Source organism: Desmodus rotundus, chromosome 2 (assembly GCF_022682495.2).
Source record: "Desmodus rotundus isolate HL8 chromosome 2, HLdesRot8A.1, whole genome shotgun sequence".
NCBI lineage: Eukaryota > Metazoa > Chordata > Mammalia > Chiroptera > Phyllostomidae > Desmodus > Desmodus rotundus.
In genome coordinates, this window is record NC_071388.1 from 209,096,123 (window position 1) to 209,114,209 (window position 18,087).

General features: G+C 60.2%; 1 protein-coding gene and 1 non-coding gene across 2 annotated transcripts; one reads left to right on the forward strand and one right to left on the reverse strand.

Annotated features, from left to right (window-relative positions):
* Positions 1-1,457: 1,457 nt before the first annotated feature.
* Positions 1,458-17,956, reverse strand: D2HGDH (D-2-hydroxyglutarate dehydrogenase). Its single transcript, XM_024564134.3, has 10 exons — positions 17,863-17,956; positions 16,666-17,033; positions 12,971-13,028; positions 11,801-11,940; positions 10,915-11,108; positions 10,350-10,518; positions 8,453-8,596; positions 7,250-7,392; positions 5,329-5,494; positions 1,458-2,705 (listed from the first exon to the last, which is right to left on the reverse strand). Exons 2-10 carry the CDS (start codon positions 17,021-17,023, stop codon positions 2,446-2,448), a joined length of 1,632 nt encoding a protein of 543 aa, XP_024419902.1. The 5' UTR covers positions 17,024-17,033; positions 17,863-17,956; the 3' UTR covers positions 1,458-2,445.
* Positions 15,404-15,531, forward strand: LOC112308143 (small nucleolar RNA SNORA19). The gene has a single exon (XR_002975142.2). It is a non-coding gene; the product is annotated as a small nucleolar RNA SNORA19 (small nucleolar RNA).
* Positions 17,957-18,087: the final 131 nt, after the last annotated feature.

The window sequence follows — 18,087 nt, forward strand, 5'->3', positions numbered from 1 at the left end:
TGTAACTCAGTAGCCGCTGGGAAGACAGGGCCTCATCCTGGCTTCCAGGCATCAGAGGCGAAGTGCCAGGAGCCGTCTGCTGACCTCGGAAGGACAGAGACGGACATAGGCTGGCTACCAGGCTCTGAGGGTCAGGCACCCACAGGGCCTATCCTGTGATGTGGCCGCCTTGGGGCTGCCCACAGGCACCCAGCAGGGACAGTGGAACAGTGGCCACAGCCAGGGGAGAGCCACTTCTTGGGGCCAGTGGGGCAGGAGAGCCCAGGGAGCCATACCAGCAGCCTCACCGCCACTGCCACCGCCACCAGGAGGGGCCCATGGCACCAGGCGGGGAGGAGGGGCCCTTGTTTTAAATGCCAGCACAGAACGGGAGGGAGAGAAAGCAGGGGACATACAGGAGGCCAACCACTTGGCCTAGGGAGGCAGTCACTGGTGTCCCAATGCTCCCGCTGCTGGGCCAGAGCAGGGCCCTGAAACTGGCCCTGGATCCGTGCCCTGAAATCATGCTGGGCCCAAGGACATACACCTCAGCTAAGGTGTGGCCTGTGCCAAGGCCATGACCCGGACCAGGCGGGGAAACGGGGACTCTCAGGCAGGACCCCCTGAACAGGTGACAGGTAATGGGGTGAGGGGACCGTGGAGGCACCTCCCTGAGGCCTGGCCACCAGCCCAGAGGCAGCCGGCTCCCCCAGCCAGATCTCTGAATCAGCTCGTCGCCTGGTTTGTCCTGGTTTTTAAAAAGTGCACATGCGCTTGGCAGAAGAAAGTGCCAGTCCTCCAAAAATACGGAAAGGAATACCTCCTTCCTGCCCTGATCTCCAGGCGCCCTCCCCAGACGAGCCCAGCTCCACACACGGGACGGGTCTGTGCAGAACCGGCTACCTCGAGCCCACAGCCTCTCCCGGGGCAGGTGGCAGCCCCCTCGTCCCGTTCTCAGCGTCCCTCTGCTGAGGGTCTCAGAGACACGTCACACTGCCTTCTCCACAAGGCCGGCCCCACCTGGCCAGCACCTGACGCCACATGCAGACAGTGCTCTGAGCATGTCCTGGGGAGAAACCTGTGTGTGCGCCACGTGCCTGTGTGTACATGCATGTAGTCCGTGTGCCGTGTGCCTGTGTATGCATGCAGTCCACATGTAACGTGCCTGTGCCTATGTGTATGCACAGAGTGTGTACACGGTGAGCCATGGTGTACACCACGGTGTACACCATGCCTGTGTACACGGTGAGCCTGTGCTCGTGTGCACGTGTAGTCTGCATAATGTACACATTTGTGCACAGGTGGATTCTGCAGGGCGACCCCAGGAGTGAACCGCTGGGCACTTCACATTTTGACACTTTGAGGACCATCTGGTCCCCGGGGGAACGGAGGCCCCTCCAAACTTGTTCTCGGAACCCCAGTCACCTCCTCAGAGCCCTGCCACTCCTCTAGCAGAAAATGCCTCCGAATTCTTAGCCTTTTAGCATTTCATGCATCATTTTATTTCTCCAAAATAAACTTGCTCAGTCATATAACAGTCACTGAAAGTCATCACGAACATGAGCCGACCCACTTCTGACAACTGTGGAAAAGCTGCATGAGACAGGGCTCCAAGTCACACGGTAGGGACAGGACAGGGTCTGGGGGGATGGCTACCCCCAGAGGCAGCCAGGCCCAGTCACTCTGGCGGCCCCCGATGCTCGGGTGCTCAGGGAATATGGCTCACGGGCACTTCACTGTGGGCTTTTACGAGATTTTTCTAGTAACAGATTAATTCTGTTTCTACAGGAAGTTCAAGGCAGCCAGAAAGAGAAAACGTGTCCCCCCTCCCAGATGGTCTCTCTGCCCCGGTGCTGCCCCGGGGCCACAGGTCAATGAGAACGCCCGAGTAGGGGTCACTGAAGCAGCAGGAGCACAGGCAGCCGTGTGCTGTGAGCACACACATGTGCCCGTGGGTGCTTCACAAGGGCACACAGCCAAGCTTCATGGACTTATCACACAAACTGCCAAGTTCAAGAAACAAACGCCCGAGCTCTGACCACGGTCAGGGAAACGGTTACTCCAGGGCCCAGCAGCCACCTGTCCCACGACACCGGAAAGCATCTGGGGAGCCAGGCCCTGTCAGTCAGAGCCCCGGGGCCAGTGCTCTGGGCTGTTCACATGGGTTCATTGCCACTGCCTGGGGCGTGGTGGGGCGCAGAAACACCAGGCCCCTCCCAGGGCTGCGGCCCACAGGCGGGACCCAGGGGACCACCAGCAAGGTGGATGCTACCTGGTCTGTTTCTGAGTACCTGTGTGAGGCCCCACTCCCCACCTTTGAAGGGACAGGAAGCGCCCACCTGGAGGCCCCTCCAACCAGGTGGCTCCGTGGGACGGAGGCCCGAGCCCAGGCCAGCCCTGCAGGCCAATCCCAACTGGCAAAAGCAAGACTGGACCACGGCCACTCCCACTGACCCCGATGCCCCATCAAGCCTGGGCGGGCAGTGTCTTATAGGGGTTCAGGATACCCTTGGGGTCCAGGAGGGTCTTGAGCTGCTGCATTAGCCGCAGGGCCTCGGGCGGCTTGCTGTAGCCAAGGGCTCCCCGCTTCTTGAAGCCGACACCGTGCTCGGCGCTGACGCTGCCCCGCTGGCCCGCTGTCCACTCGTACACGTAGGGCTCCAGGTCACCCAGCAGTGGCGCACTGAAGGCCTCTGCCGTCACGTTGAGGTGTAGGTTGCCATCCCCTGGAGGGACAGGGACCCGGGTCAGGCTATGCAGGGGCCCCAAGAGCCCCGCCCCTCCTTGAGAGTCCTTCCTGCCCTCTGTCTAGTTCCAGCCCTTTAAGCCACTAGCCACTGACCTGCAGTGACAGAAGCAGCCTCTTCCAGGGGCGGCAGCTCCCTTGGCTTTTGCTCGTTTCTCTCTCCAGTTTGCCCCGCCCACCCCTCCCTCTACGGGCTCCACCCAGTCCTGGTCCAAGGGCTCCCCACCAGGGGTGACCCTCAGGGCCGCACAGACCGAAAGCCCTGCAGTCTGACCACACTGGTGGCTGTCAGCAGAATCACTTCTCCAGCAGCATCCAGGATGGCTCCATCCCCCAGGCGCCCCTCAGACACCACGGGGGCTCCCCCACCGTGATGGAGGTGGACCACGCCAGGCCTGCTGGGCTGCTGACCGCTGTCAGAATGGCACGGGCCCCATCCCTGGCTCCAGTGCAATGAACAGCAAGTCAACAATTTCTAAAACAGCTAGAAAACTCCCATGTTTGCAAATTAAAAACCACATTCCTCTCCTGGCTGGTGCGGCTTGGTACCAGCCTGAGAACCAAAGGATCGCCGGTTCGATTCCCAGTCGGTGCGCATGTCTGGGTTGAGGGCCAGGTCCCCAGTAGGGGGTGCGTGAGAGGCAACCACACATTGATGTTTTTCTCTCTTTCTCCCTCCCTTCCCCTCTAAGAAATAAATGAATAAATCAAAAACACACACACATTCTTGCGGAATGCACGAGTCAAAGAAGGAACGGCAACGGAGATGAGGAAATATTTAGAACTAGAGGGGACGCCAACGCCATCAGAACGGGGGGACTCCCCACAAACACAGGGCCACCTTTGGCTGCGGGGGTGGAAGCTGTTGGGCACCACCCTGCCCCTGGAGCCCCTGAGCTGGAGCTGCCTCGGGTGAGGTCACTCCTGGGAGTGGGGTCGAGTCAGAGCTGAGTCAGGCCAGCGGCAGAGGGGTCAGGAGGCAGGGTCCCAGACACTGGGATGCCAGCACTGTGCACACGGAGGCTCCGCCCACCCCACTGAGCCCACAGGAAGTCAAACCCCATTCACTACCACACGCGGACCCAGGGCCACCGAGACTGAGTGGCAGCCTCTGTCCCGGCACTGCCCAGGCCTCGCTGAGTCTCACAAGGCAGTAAACAAAGAAACAGTTAAAATAACAAGCTAGGGGTCAGCTAGGCTGGGGCTCAGAGGGACATTTAAACACTTGCGTCAGAAAAGAAAAGCTGAGAACCACTGAGCCGAGTACTTCACTCCTGAAGTTACAAAGCAACAGAATAAACCTGAAAACGGGAAGACACATAATGGCAGAAAAGAACACAACAGAAAGTGAACATACTAGAGAAAGGGCCAACACAGCCCAGCGCGGCTTCTCTGGAGAGACTGTGAGACCGCTAGGCATCGGGGCCACACGGGCCCCTCCCGAGTGTGACCCCGTGCCAGGAAACAGGAATGACGTGATGCGACGTGTGCGAGTTCCACAAGACATGGCCCAATGCTTAGAAAGAAAAATCGCAGGGCCAGCTCAGGAGAAGGGGTCAGACTACCCTGCCAACATCAGAGAAACTGGTCCGCAGTCACCCCGGACACCCACACACTCCTGCCTCTTGTCCTCACTGGCAGGTTCTCCCGACCACTTGAGGAGAGAACTTCCAGAGACGGGTGAAGGGCGGCTGCCCTGCATGAGCACCGACAGAAGCAAGGACCCTCATGGGACCACGTCGCCCATGAAGACACCTGAAAATGTCCCACAGAGACTTAAATGGGATCGAAGAAGATACCAGAAGGATGGTGGCCAAGCAGGGCTCACCCCAGGAATGCGGCCCGTCAGCCTCAGGAGGGCCGAGGGTCATCTGCTCCCTGCTACAGGGCAGGCACCCAGTCATCTCAAAGCACCAACCACCTCAACGCCCACCCCGGATTTCGCAGAGGGAGGAGCCCTCTGCCCACTGCGATCACGGTGGTGTCCTCGCTGTGGCCCGGGGCACAGCAGCGCCCCCATGGAGGCCACACCCAATCTGCAGTCTGCCCCACTCCAGTCTCAGCGGTGATGGCCTGGCGCCCTCACGTCACTCCCATTCTGGTACCTGCTGTGTGGACTCTGCCCCGCATTGTCCCCTCACACTGTCCTAACCGTGCCAACCCCCAGCCTCCTCCCTAAACACGAGGGCTGCGTGTCCCTCTGGCTTTGCCACCATCGCTCCCCTGAAAGCTGTTTGAGGGACAGAAGTACCCACTCTCAGTGCAATGACCACTCCTACCTGAAGCTCCGCACCGTGGGTGGAGCTGCAGAAACTGCCCAACTCGAGGCCCCAGACTGCCTCGCGCTGTCCCCTAACGAGGGTCAGGGGCACCCTCACAGGGGGCAGGGACCTCGGTCCTGCTCAGGCTCTGGGTTCAGGGCCCACACCCTACTGCACCCCCAAGGGCTCCCCACGCCCAGCGGCACTCTTCCCCAAACTACCCCAGAGACTCAGGGGCACGGTTAGGAACCTCTGGTCCCCGGGGTCTCCCCACCACTGTTGAGAGTGTGGCCGCAGGCTGCTCCAGCCTGCAGTTAACCATCCCTGCCCGGCTCTGCTCACCCAGGTGGCCGTAGCCCACCACATGCTTGGCCCTCAGGCTAAGGCGGGCACGCAAGTCAGTCACGAGGTCGTAGAGCCTGTCCACGGGCAGGGAGACGTCATACTTGTACACGTAGCCATCCCGGCTCAGTGCCTCGGTGATCCTCTCCCGCAGGGCCCACAGCATCTGGGTGGATGGGAGGACACAGGCCAGGTCAGCACCTGCCAGCGACGGGCATGAGGACCACGGCTGCCTTGGGGGTGACACTGCTGTGTTGTGGCACGCATTGGGCTCCCGAACAAGAGTCCATACTCGACACGGCCCCAAGACAGCATGGACTGCCCGCGACGGAGGCACCGAGGCCCTTCCAGCGGGTGGGGGGGGGGGGGCAACAAGGGAGGACAGTTGGGCACACCTGCAGCGCACGGGTGGGAAGGGGTGCTGGTGGCTGCAGCAGGGGCGGTGGGGATGAGGAGCCTGGGGACAGGTCTGGGGCTTCTCAGGGCAGTGCTGCGGGGGAACACTAACGCTGCTGGGGCTCACCTGTTCGGGTCAACCTGTCACTATCACTGTGGACACCAGAAGCCCTCGTGAGGGAGTGAGACAGTGTGCTGCGCGGCCGCTGGGCCCCATGGTCCTGCCTGGGCCTCGTCCCCACTCCCGCACCCATGGGCCCCACTGCCTCAGGAAGTGTCACGGTGACATCTCTACAAGGTAAGCGTGCTCCTTCTGTTTTTAACATGAGCACAGTGCTGTGAGCACCCCTAAAATAACGGATTGCCCCAATTCCCTCGTCGAGTTTTACCACCCTGCGGGTCAGGCAGCACCCTGACCATCAGCAGGTCCTCCTGGCCCAGCCCCCACACACCCAGAGCCCACACACCCAAGGCCCCGCAGAGCCCCCTCGATTCTCCTCCTGCCACCACTCCCGTCCCATCGGCTCAGGCCCCCTGGGGCACTCCCTCCACCCCGCCTGAGCTCAGTGCTCCTTGGGCACATGTGCCATCCCAACCCCGCCCCTGCCCTCCGCCCCGTCTGGGTGCTCCCCCCACTGCCTCCCATCTGTGAGGAAAACTGGTCCCCCCATCTTCCTGCCCCTGCCCCCCACGTCACCAGACCTCTGGGCACCACTGTCTGAGAACTGGGCTATGGAGCCAGGACCAGCGCACTCCTGCCCCCACAGGACAGCAGGGAGGGTTCCCACCCACAGTGCTGTGACCTGCCACCGGGACCACAATGATGGCCCATCCGGCTCTGCCTGCGAGGGGGGGGTGGGGGGGGGGACACTGGTGGGCGGAGCGGTAACTGAGGCAGCCCAGCCACAGCATTCGACTGGGGCCCCTGTCGGGTATTGTCACTCCTTACAAATAATATCTCACTAACATTAAGTACCAATAACTGCAGAGAAAGGGGCTTAATAATCAAATAAAGAAAGGAAGTCAATAACCGACCCCTGAGAGACAGCCAGGTCCCATTGTCCACACCGCAAATCAGAGCCACTCAGGCCCCTGTCCTGCCACTGTCCCCACAGACTTCCTGACCCTGCTGGCCACGCTCCACACCACATGGGGGCCATAGGGAAATGGGTCGAAGGCCCTGTGATGGTGTCAGTGGCTCCCCTGCCCCAGGACCCCCTCCTCCTTCCTTTGGCCTCAGACAATGAGTCCTTCTTGGTGCTGAGTTGTCCTTGGAAACCTCCACACCCCACGACGGGCTTGGCATCATGCTGACCCCCACAGCCTGTGTGGTTCTCTCTGCCTGTTTAAAACGCTACCCTAGTGGCCTAGACACCCAGAGTGCATTTCTAGAGAGGTTCTTCCATCGAGGCTGGGACAGCGGCTCACATCCAGCCACAACCCCCACCAGCAGCCAGCTGCAAGGCCTCCCACACAGCCCAGAGGAGAAGGGCCAGCTGGAGGCCAAGGGCGCCCACACACTCACCTTGACTTTCCTCTGGTCAGTGGCCAGGGTCCCATCGGTCACCAGGCCGGAGGCCAGGGCCTGTTCCAGGAAGCTGCTCAGCTTCTCGGCATCATGCTCTGCTCTGGAGCCTGAGGTCTCGACCAGCACGTAGAACGGACTTTCTGGAGGGGCAGACAGCAGGGGGCAGAGGCGGTCCAGCCAGGTCAGAGAGCTCTGGGTCAGCATGGCTGAGATGCCCCCGACTGCCGCTGTGCTGCCTGCGGGGGGGGGGGGGGGGGGGGCTCGGCTGAGGCGGGATTTCCGACAGTTGAAAGGCAGGTTTGTCACTGCGACAAAGCGCACTCCCTGGGAACCCAGGAGCAGCCAGGTGACCCCGTGGATGGGCCAGGGCACCCCAGGCTGCAGGAGGCCACTCTTACCAAACCGGCCGCCCGCCCAGGGGCTGCCATCCACCACTGGCCTTTTACATTGTTTCCTACTTCATACTAAGAGTAGCATCTCATTTAAAACTTAGAGCATAAAGATCTTTGCATAATTACGATTGTTCTGGACTGTAGTGTGTCCTTCCCCACCCCCCAAATTCCCACAGTGAGGCCCCAACCCCCCTCCAACATGACCATGTGGAGACCAGGCCTTTAAGGAGGTTGGCAGGTGAAATGAGGTCAGAAGGGAGAGCCCCAGTCCTGACCCTGACCCTGGGTGGCTGGTCGCATGAGGAGGAGGAGACACAGAGAGGACTCTGAGAAGGTGGCCATCTGCACGCCAGGAAGTGGCCTCATCAGAAACCAACCCTGACGGCACCTTGACCCTGAACTTCCAGCCTCCAGAACCGTCAGAACAAATTCATTTTGTCACAGCCGCCCAGCCTGTGGGGCTCTTCTGGGGCAGCTCAGACAGGCTACTCCCTCAGGGCAATCTCAGAAGGGAAGTCGCCCAGGCCTCCAGCAGGGACCAGGGACCGGGGCTACACGTCACTGGCTTGCTGAGGTCAGAGGCTAAGCGTGTCATGGATGGCAGGCCTCTCGTCCTAGACACAGGACAGCCCCTCTGGCAAGCTCAGTGAGCTGACTGGGGCCAGTGATAGCTCTGTGCTTGACCCATCCTGCGGACACCACAGCTGCAGAGGGGCCATGGCCTCCTTCCGCCTCCCCCGTGCACAGGACGAAGCCATCCCGGGCGGCGGGTGGCATAAAAGGAGCGGTGGGCAGCTGGGGCCAGTACCTTGTACTGGGCAGGCGAGGAGGAGATGGTGCCGGACCAGCTGCATGCACTCGGCATCCATGAACTCAAATGCTGACAGGATCTCTCCCAGCATCCCCTTGCAGGTACTGAAAGTCTGCAGAACCTCAGCAAAGCCTGGGCAACCTGCACAGGGCACAGTGCCTCAGGCACATGCCATCAGGGCCTCGCCCACAGCCACCCCAGCCCCTGTAGTATAGCCTGCCTGCCCGACTCCCATCGGGCAAGCTAGGCGACCGAGCAGAGCAGCAGAAGCACTGCCAAGGGAAGGGCCACTGGCCAGCCAGCATGCACTTCCCGGGACTCGAAGATGAAGATGGACAAGGCTCGCTGAGGATGGCCACAGCGCACAGGCCACAGCGGTAGGAAATGAGAGGAAAGACTTGGGGGGGGTGTGCACACAGGGCCAGACACGGTCTCCTTTGGAAATGGCTCAGTGGTACTTCTCTTACTCAAGCGGCGCCCCCGACTCCACTGGACCTTGGTAACTCAGTCAGGACACGCTCACGGAACACGGACAGGTAGCTGCGAGGGCCCAGAGCTGGGGGAACTGACTGTCCAGCAGCCAGAGGCAGAAGGGAACAAGTGGATTGCTGAAGGTGGGAATGTCTGAGACACCCGGCTGTGAGGAGGGGTCAGGGATCAGAGGTCACAGAGAGGTTGGGGAGATGTCCCGGAGAGAAGAGCCTGGGACTGCAGAGGCCTGAGGACGCCCACCGTGCACGTCTGAGGAACACGTGGCCCTGCAGCCGGAGCTGCACAGAGGGGCTCAGCCGCAGGGAGGAGGGAGCATCAGGGAGCTAAGCAGATGGGAAGCCACACGGCCAGTGAAGGGGGCAGAAGCAGGTGAGAGACAGGAGGGCAGATGGGCACGGCCGCCCATTCAGCCACAGGCCAAGGAGAGGAAACGGGCAACACCGCAACTGACACGACACCGGACCAGGGAGACCGGGGGGCCAGGGGAGCGCACTGAAAACCACGAAGGACCGAAGGTGAGGAAAAGCTCTGCAACGCGTCCAAAGAAAGAGACGGACCCTTTGGAGCAGTGTGCAGGCCGCCCCGAGTGGCCGCCCCGAGTGGCCGCCCCGAGTGGGGTGTCTCCAGCAGGTGGGAGGGAGCAGGCGCCCAGCTGAGCCTGCACGCCCCGCCGCGGTGCCTCTCGGGAATGAGTGTGAATCGAGGCATTTTCGGGCACACTGAGGGAGAGGACTCATCCCCAGCAGACGCTCCCCACGGGGAGCTCGAGGACGCTTTTACAAGGAGGTGAGCCCAGCAGAAATCTGATGAAGAAGGAATGAGGAGGAAGGAAAATGGACATTTATAAAATTATACTAACTACGACCCACGAGATTAAGACAAATAGGATCAAGATTCACGACAAGAACATGCAGGTCAGGAGGGGAAAGACACAGCCAGCATCCCCACGATGCCGACTGTCCCAGTGGGGAGACACTGATGGGACTGACTGCACTGGGACTCAGGGGCCCGAGGAAGCTTCCAGAAGACTGAGGTGCAAGGAAGGGCGTCTGTCTGATCACCCCACGTTAATGAAGACATGTCCTTGGCCTTGCACCAAAGGACACCATTTCCCACAGGACCTTGGGCATGTGCCCCCTAAATAGCAAAGCCGACCAGAGACCTGGGGAAGCCAGGTCTGTTACAGGATGAGGTGGTTCTGCCCAGAGCCTGCAGGCCCGATTCCGGACCTGCCTGAACACGAAGGCCAGGTCCCGGATCCCTTTGGAAAGAGCAAGAAGCCTGGAGAAACAGGCCATCCAGTGGGAGCCCCGTCCATCCTCTCCTCTCCAGGGGCCCCTCAGCCCCTGCCACTCACTCTGGCAGGGCAGCCTGGACTCCCGTTGGCAGGCACTCCACCTACCAAGGAAGGCCACGTTCACGGCCCTGGGCTTGGGTGGACACAAGATGGACACGGCAGTGATGACCCCCAGGGTGCCCTCCGAGCCGATGAAGAGCTGCTTCAGGTCATAGCCTGTGTTGTCCTTCCGCAGGGAGGTGAGGCAGTTCAGGATGGTGCCGTCGGCAAGCACCTGGCGAGGGAGAAGAGCAGCAGGGCGCTCCTGCACCAGCCACAGTCCAGGAAGGCAAGGGCCCCGAGGTGGGGCCTAGAGTCACCCAATCAGGCTGAAGGAAGGACTCTTCCTTACTGGCTAGGAATCCCAGCACCTGTGCCACCAGGGACCAAGGGCAGCGCTGGCACCACCCCAGCGTCCACATGGCGGGGGGCCTTCAAAGGCGGATGCACCCTAATCCCAGGCACAGGGCAGACCCACAGCCCGGCCTGTGGCCCCATCAGAAGCCTTGCGGGCACCTGGACAGTTGGGCAACGGTGCTAGGAGGCGACCAGAGCAGCCGAGCCCTGAGACTAGGGCAGGGGCACGGGGGCCGGGCCACACCGGGATGCCCAGCAGTGGCTCCCAGCTCACCACTTCCACGCCCAGCACGGTCCCACGCAGCGAGCCGTATCTCAGCAACCGCAGGCCACCGGCGTTGGTCGCCAGGTTCCCCCCGATGTGGCAGCTGCCCTTCGCTCCCAAATCCAGAGGCACGACGAAGCCCCGCTCCTCCACGTACCGGCTCAGCTCCTCCAGGACACACCCCGCCTGGCACACCAGGGTCCCTGCCAAAAAAGCAGAGCTGCCACAGTGCTCTCTGTGCACCTCCCCCACCCCAGGAGGCCACCTTGGACCCGGCACAGAACCCGGAAAAGGAGGGTGTGCCCCATCCCTCCCCAAAAAGTTATCTCTGTGGGGGCCGTGAAAAAGAGGAAACAGTGGGAAGGCAAACATGAGAGGAAACACACACGTGCACACAGGCACACAAACACCCATGTGCACACACGTGTGTGCATGCTTGTGGGAGGGAGCAGGAAAGAGGGCTTCTGCACAGCAGTCGTCCTCAACTGGGGGTGACTCTACCCTCCCAGGGCACCAGTGACAAGTCTGGAGATGTTTTTGGTTGGGCGTGTCGAGTGGGTGGAGCCAGGCTTGCTGATCAACACCCTACGGTGTCAGGGAGCCCCCGCCACATAAAATGATCCAACACCACGATGCTGCCACACGCGAGCAGGAAGCCCCCTCACACTCATGTGACCTCACACACCCAAAAGGTGGTAGAGGCCAGGAAATGTCAGCGTCCACAGGGGCCACAGTGACAGCCCATCCCCTTCTCCTCAAGCCCACAATATAAGTCACTAAGTGACCCCCTGTGCAGTATGCCCAGAGGGTCTTCCCCAGGCCTGGGCAGCCTGGCCTGGCTTGGCCCCAGCAGCTGAGCAGGACGAGGACGGCACCGACAGGCAGCCAGGCTCACCAGACACACCGTGGAAGCTGATGACCTGGTTCATGAGGGCAGTAGACAGGATGATCTCATCGAAGACAGGGACACTGCCTCCCACCAGGCCCGTGTTGCCCCCCTGGGGGTTCACAGCCAGGTTCCTCCCGTGACAGTACCTGGGACCAGCACAGGAGGGGTGTCAGGCCCCTCTTCTGCAGGCCCACACCACCGACCCTCAAGACACACTCCAGGTCAGCGCCTGGCTATGAGGGCAGCAATGAGGACTGATCGAGGGCCCTGATGGGTAAGGACTTGGAGAAACGGGCGTGCCCACCCCGGGGAGGCAGTGTGCCCGTGTGTATCACGGAACCCCACCCTGCGGGGCCAGCCTCCAGCGACGGGCTCTGAGAGGGGTGCACGTGGAAGCATGCCGCACAGTCATGTAACCCTTGGGACCAGCTCAGGGTGGTCTGGCGACTTGGGGGAGTGCAAACTGTAGGGCACTCATGGGGTGGGCACCTTCCATGGGTCAAAAATGGTATGGAAGCCTTGGCAGGTGTGGCTTAGTGGACTGAGCGCCGGCCTGTGAACCGAAAGGTCACCGGTTCAAGTCCCAGTAGGGTACAGGCCTGGGCTGCAGGTCAGGTGGTTGGTTGGGGGCGTGTGAGAGGCAACCGATAGATGTATCTCTCCCTCTCTTTCCCCACCCCCCTTCTCTCTAAAAATAAATAAAATCTTTTATAAAATGGCACAGAAGAATAATTTGTACCAATAAATGAACACAGATTTGCCCAATAGAAAAAAAGCAACAACTACAATGTCTTAGATACAATGTAATAACCTTAAAACTACCTACAAGCGGGAAAGACACTAGCAGAGCAAACCAAATGCCATCAGTTGCTATCTTTGGAGTTGAAATGGGTGGTTGCTTTTGCATTTTTTTCTTTATGTTTTTCTGTTTTCCAATTTTCCAACAATAAACAAGATGGTTTATTGATATAAAAAAAATCAAGAAATACATATTTCAAAAAAAGGTCCCTTTCCTGGGAGTCTGCAGCCATTCCCATGCAGTGCCTGGCCCAGTGCCCAAGGTTCCCAGGTTCTGGGCTTGGCCCTGAACAGGCTGTCGGCTTCCTGGGGTCTACGTCTGCGTGTCTTCATGAGGAAGCTATTCACAAACCACAGGAAGGCCGGCGGGCTTCTTACCTGAGGATGTGGGACACCTCCTCTGTTGTTCGGGGCTTCAGCAGCACCTTGCTACAGCCTGAGACAGAAAAAACCATTATGTACAGGGAAGGGACCTCCGGGGTCTGCACTCAGGGACAAAGAAGGTCCTACTTCCTTGGTGAGGTGACCCGCACAACCAGGGTCACTGCAGTGAGGTCAGACCGTGCACTGGGAGGAGGTGGAAGGGCTGACAGAGGGCACCAACTGCAGCGTGGTGAAGGTGGCCGGAGGCAAGGGAGGAGCGCGGGCCTAGCTCCTCCACTGCAAGTTACTAAGTATCTTGTGGGCAGACACTGACACTGTGCAGACGCCCTGTGGCTCCTCCAAGTTCACCCACAAATTCAGCATCTGTTGACTCTCCTGCCTGAAGCAGTTCCCAGGATGGCTGCCAAATGGTGACTGTCACCAACCCTCCTACACTGACTAGCGGGTCTTGTGCTGTGAGGAGAGGCCTTTCCTCGATCTCATGTATTTACTTAGCAATTCAATCATACCAGTGTGATCGGCTCTTCTTTTATTCACTGGTTACAATTCTTTTCTGTCACAGTCTGAGCTCCAGACGTGGCTAGGGGGAGTCCCCCAAACTAGTCCGTGGGCATCCCTAGCCACTGCCAGCCTGCCTTCTGCATGTTTGTTTTGCTGAGAGAACCTGGACCGGATGAGCGGAGGCTGCATAGGCAGGAGGCACCTTGAGCACACAGGTTCTTCCTACTGACTGTCCCTGGAGCTGGGGGATCCGGTTGTCACCCTCCCACCCTCATCTCAGCCACACGGCTGGTTTGCTGAGGACCCCTGCCCCGCTGCCATGCCTCAACACTCCGGCCTGCCCTGGGCAGGGGTCTGGCTTCCCATTCCTCACTGTGTCATCGCCATGCCTCACCAGACAGCGCCTCTGCCCCTCGCAGACCCCGCCCTCCTCCCACTACCATCACGGGGGGGGGGGGGGGGGGGGGGGGGGGACAGGGGCTCCACTCTACTCACTGCCCTCAGGCGGTTCCCTCTCAGCTCACAGGAAAAGTCAGGACTCACATAGCCCTTGAGGCCTTGATGGCCCAGCCCCCTTGATCTCTGACCTCCTCCTTCCTCCACCCACTGCAGCCCGACAGGGATCTCCTGGCTTCTCAGACAGGCCAAATGCAGCCCTGCTCAGAGGCTTTGTGCTGGCTGTTCCTGCCCCAGGAATGCCCTTCCAGATGGCTTTCCCAGGCTCAGAGAAAATGGCCTCCTCAGCACTCACAACAACCTGGTGTGCAGCCCACCTTGCTCCTGCTGCTCAGCGAGCCTCCTGTCCCTCTCACGTCCAGGGCCCGACCTTCCCCTTGGGGCAGGCACACAGCGAGGCACTAAGGTCTGTGGGGCTCACCCAGGAGCACATGGTCTAGTTTTTAAAGGAGGAGATGTTTAATGACAATATCCATTTCAAATAAATTCTCAGTTTAAACTAATATATAAGGTACTGATCAGCTTTTACTAGCTTATGTTTTCTGTATGTTTATGTTTAACTCTGAGATTGAAATTTTAAATGACCAGATGTTTAGACATGCTTTCTCTCCAAAGAAAATCACATACAGGGGCTTTTCTACAGGGCTGCCCGCTGCCAGGCTTCCCAGGAAGGGTCCTGACCAGAGAGAGGGGTCCCCAGGAGACAGCCAGCCGAGCCCAGGCAGGGGAGACAGGCAGCCCCCTCCCAGGTACCGCTCCCAAGGCTCTGGGAGTTCCAGGGACAGAGAACCTGCACCTTGAGCACCAGGCCTGCTGGCATCCTACCTCCTGGTGAGACCCATCCCCATTCTACAGTCCATCTGCCAGGGCCACCAGGCCACGACCAGGACCCAGCTTAGCTGAGCCCAGAGTAGGCATCACCTGCTCCTGCCTCCAGGGCGCCACACGTGAGCCCACAGGCCCTGTGCTGCACGGCTGCTCTCAACAGGGCAGCGCTGCCCAATGGGGTCCTTGCTCGGTGGGCAGAGTGGGGCTCTCGAGCACTCTGGCACTGAAGAACAGCCTGAGGACCTCCAAAGTCACCAGCCTCCCCAAAGGGAAGGGCCGCCTCCACTCCTGAGCCTGCACCCCGGTCCCACTTGCCAGGACCCTTCACTCTGGTCTGGAACCCCGCCAACAGCACAGCACTTGCTGCGCCCATGGCTGAGCACACCCCTCCACTGCTCTTTCGCACCCACGTCCACAAGCGCTGGATCCAGGCCCAGCCTGAGGACCTGCCTGCTCCACTTTACAGGCTTCAGCACGTCGTTCTGTGGTGAACTGCTTGTCTCCTTGCTCTCCTATTGTCATAGAACGAGCATAAGGCTGGTTTCCGTAAGTGTGTCAGTGGGCAGGTTATCTTATCTCTGAAACCATTTCAGGAGAGGACACAGGGGTCCGGCTTCAGGACCTTTCTTATCAGAAAGGCCTGTGCACATGTCATCAACCTGCTTTCTCCTGTGTGTGAGCAGTGTTGTTTCTCACGTGCTAGACAAACAGTCGAAGGTTAATTAGCAGTATAACTAAATAGCAATGCTGCCAGTCTCCTTCAGACAAATAAAAAACAAACAAACAAAAAGAGGGCTTGCTGGGCCTAGGAGGCTGATATCCCCCTCCACCCCCACCCCAAGCTGGTGCATGGACTTGAAGCAGGGACAGGGGGACAGGTGGACAGGTGTGGCAAGAGAAGAAAATAGGGGGCAGCCAGACCAGCAGCCCTGAGCCCTGCGTCTCGCCCTAGGGAGCTGCAGTGGGGAGAACAGCCCCTGAAGGCACAACCACATTCCACCCTCAGAGCCTGTGAAGGCGACCTGATCTGGGTAAAGGGTCTTTACAACAAATACAAGTTAAGGGTCCTGAGATGGGGTTCTCCTGGTGAGGGTGGCCGCAAATCCAACAACAGGTGTCCTTATAAGAGAAAGGAAGGGGAAGTTGGGACAGAGGCACAGGAATGTGGCCAAAAAAGAGGGTTCTATGGAAGTGACCTCCCAGGTGATCTGATCACAAATTCTTAACTGGGCAGGCCATGGGGGGCAGTCCCGCCCCAGGCACATAACTTCTCTGGAAAAGGTTTATCTTTGCCTTAAGCAGCCCCATCCCTTCTTCTTGTGCAAGTACAATAACACACTTTAGGAATGAGCATAACCACCCTCAAGTGAGCACATAATCTCATTAACTCTCCTGTAACCCAATCCCACCCTTGCTACTCTTCTGTGGTCCCTCCTTAACTTCAGATGCATAAAAGCTGCAAAACCGTTATTTTCTGGAGCATTTGAAATCTTGCTCCCCAGCATATGTCCTCAGTTTGGCTCAAATAAATTCACAAATATCCTCTACAACTTGGGGCGTTTCTTACATCCCCTGTGATGGCAGAGGCAGAGACGGGGATGAGGAAGCAGGCAGCCAAGGGCGTGCCCAGAGGCAGGAGAGGCAGGACAATCGCGCCCTGGAACCCCTAGAGGGAGTGCAGCCCTGCAGACACCCGGTCTCACACCCACCGCCTCCAGAACTGCCACAGGAGCTACAAGCACAGGTGTCGTGCACACACAGGCTCCTCGGAGCAGCCAGGGGACTGCCTCATCCTGGAAGTCGAAGGCATCATGTAGCACCAACAAACTTCTACAAAGTGTGTGCTCAGAGCACTTTAAAAGTCACCAGCGTGCAGGAGACAGCTGCGTGGGACCCTCGCTCACCTCGCATGGCTCGCAGCCAGTCCACATTGGAGGCCTCCAGCTCCTCCGGGTCTGTGACGACCCTCCCTGGGACAATGCGCTCAAAGGAAGCTAGGTCTTCCTCAGACACCACGGAGAAGGGCAGCCGCCGCACCGGGTAGCGCTCGCAGGTCAGCACCACCTCGGGGCCCCGGGAGGATGGGGAGGAGCTGTCTCTGCGAACCGGGGTGCCGGCACCCGCGAGCCCCCGAGGGCTGACGCCCAGGGGGGCCTTGGGCACCCCGTTCCGGGTGCTTGGCTGCCCGTAGGCCCTGGGGGTGCGGGCCACTCGCCACCAGAAGAGACATGCAGGCCACCCAGGCGCCAGACGGGGCACCATAGCTCTTGTCCTGAAAAGCAAGTGAGCGGCCCATAACCCTGGACCAAGAGGAGCCTCGAAGGAAGTGACTGCCCCGGGAAGGGCTCAGGGAGGGAGGTGGATAGGGAGGGCGGGCCTAGGGCCATGGGGCAGGCGGCCCAGGCCTGGGATGGGGGGGTCCCCCTGCAGGAAGCGCCGCGCGCCCTCGGCTAGGAGGGCTTCAGCCCTCCTCCTTCGGAACAGAACCAGGGATTCGAGGCGTTCAAAGGAAAGGGGCGGCTGCTACTAAGCAGCACACTTAAAAATGGCTAAAGTGGTCAACTTTGTTTTATGTGTATGATACGGCAAGTTCAAACTGTGCAGAATCAAAACAAGTGGGTGGGGGAGCTTCCCTGTCCGCCCACGAGGGCTCGCACGTAGACCCGCACGGGGGAGAGGGGACAGGTGTCAGGCGGCTACCTCCCCTTGTCTGCCACTCAGACAACCGGAGCGGCATCCGGGAGGTGCTCTCGTAGCTGTGACCTCGGAAAGGGCGCGGGCCTCTCTCAGCCTCCGGCGCCCGCTGCCCCAGTGGACTAACTACCCCACCATCCGGCGCTCCGCCGCGCACGTCAGGCCAGTGCACCAGGGACCAGCCGGCCGGGCCTGCTGGAGGGAGCAAAGCGCGCTAAGGTTCCTCCCGGCTAGAAACGCCGGGCACAGGGCGGCCTGAGTGGTCACGTGACAGGCGCCGCGGGACAGGATCTGCCCCGCAGACGGCGCCTGCCCTATTCGCCCTGCGCCTCCGAGACCCAGGCCGCAGCTCTGCCCCGCAGCCCGGGGCCCCTCTGCTCAAACCCTGCGGACGCGCTCGCACTCACGCCCGCGTCCCGGTCCTGGGTCCTGGCTGCAGTGGCTGTCGTGGTCCGAGAGCAACCAGAGCAGGCAGGACTGAGCCTGCGCAAGGCAGCCCTCCGTGGCCACGCCCTCCCCTAGGGCCCACCCAGGTCCTCCAGCCCCGCCCCACTGGTCGTCCCCGCCCCAGGCCCCGCCTCCACCCCAAGGACGGCCCCTGCGCCCGGAGCGCAGGGCTGGCTGCTGGCTGC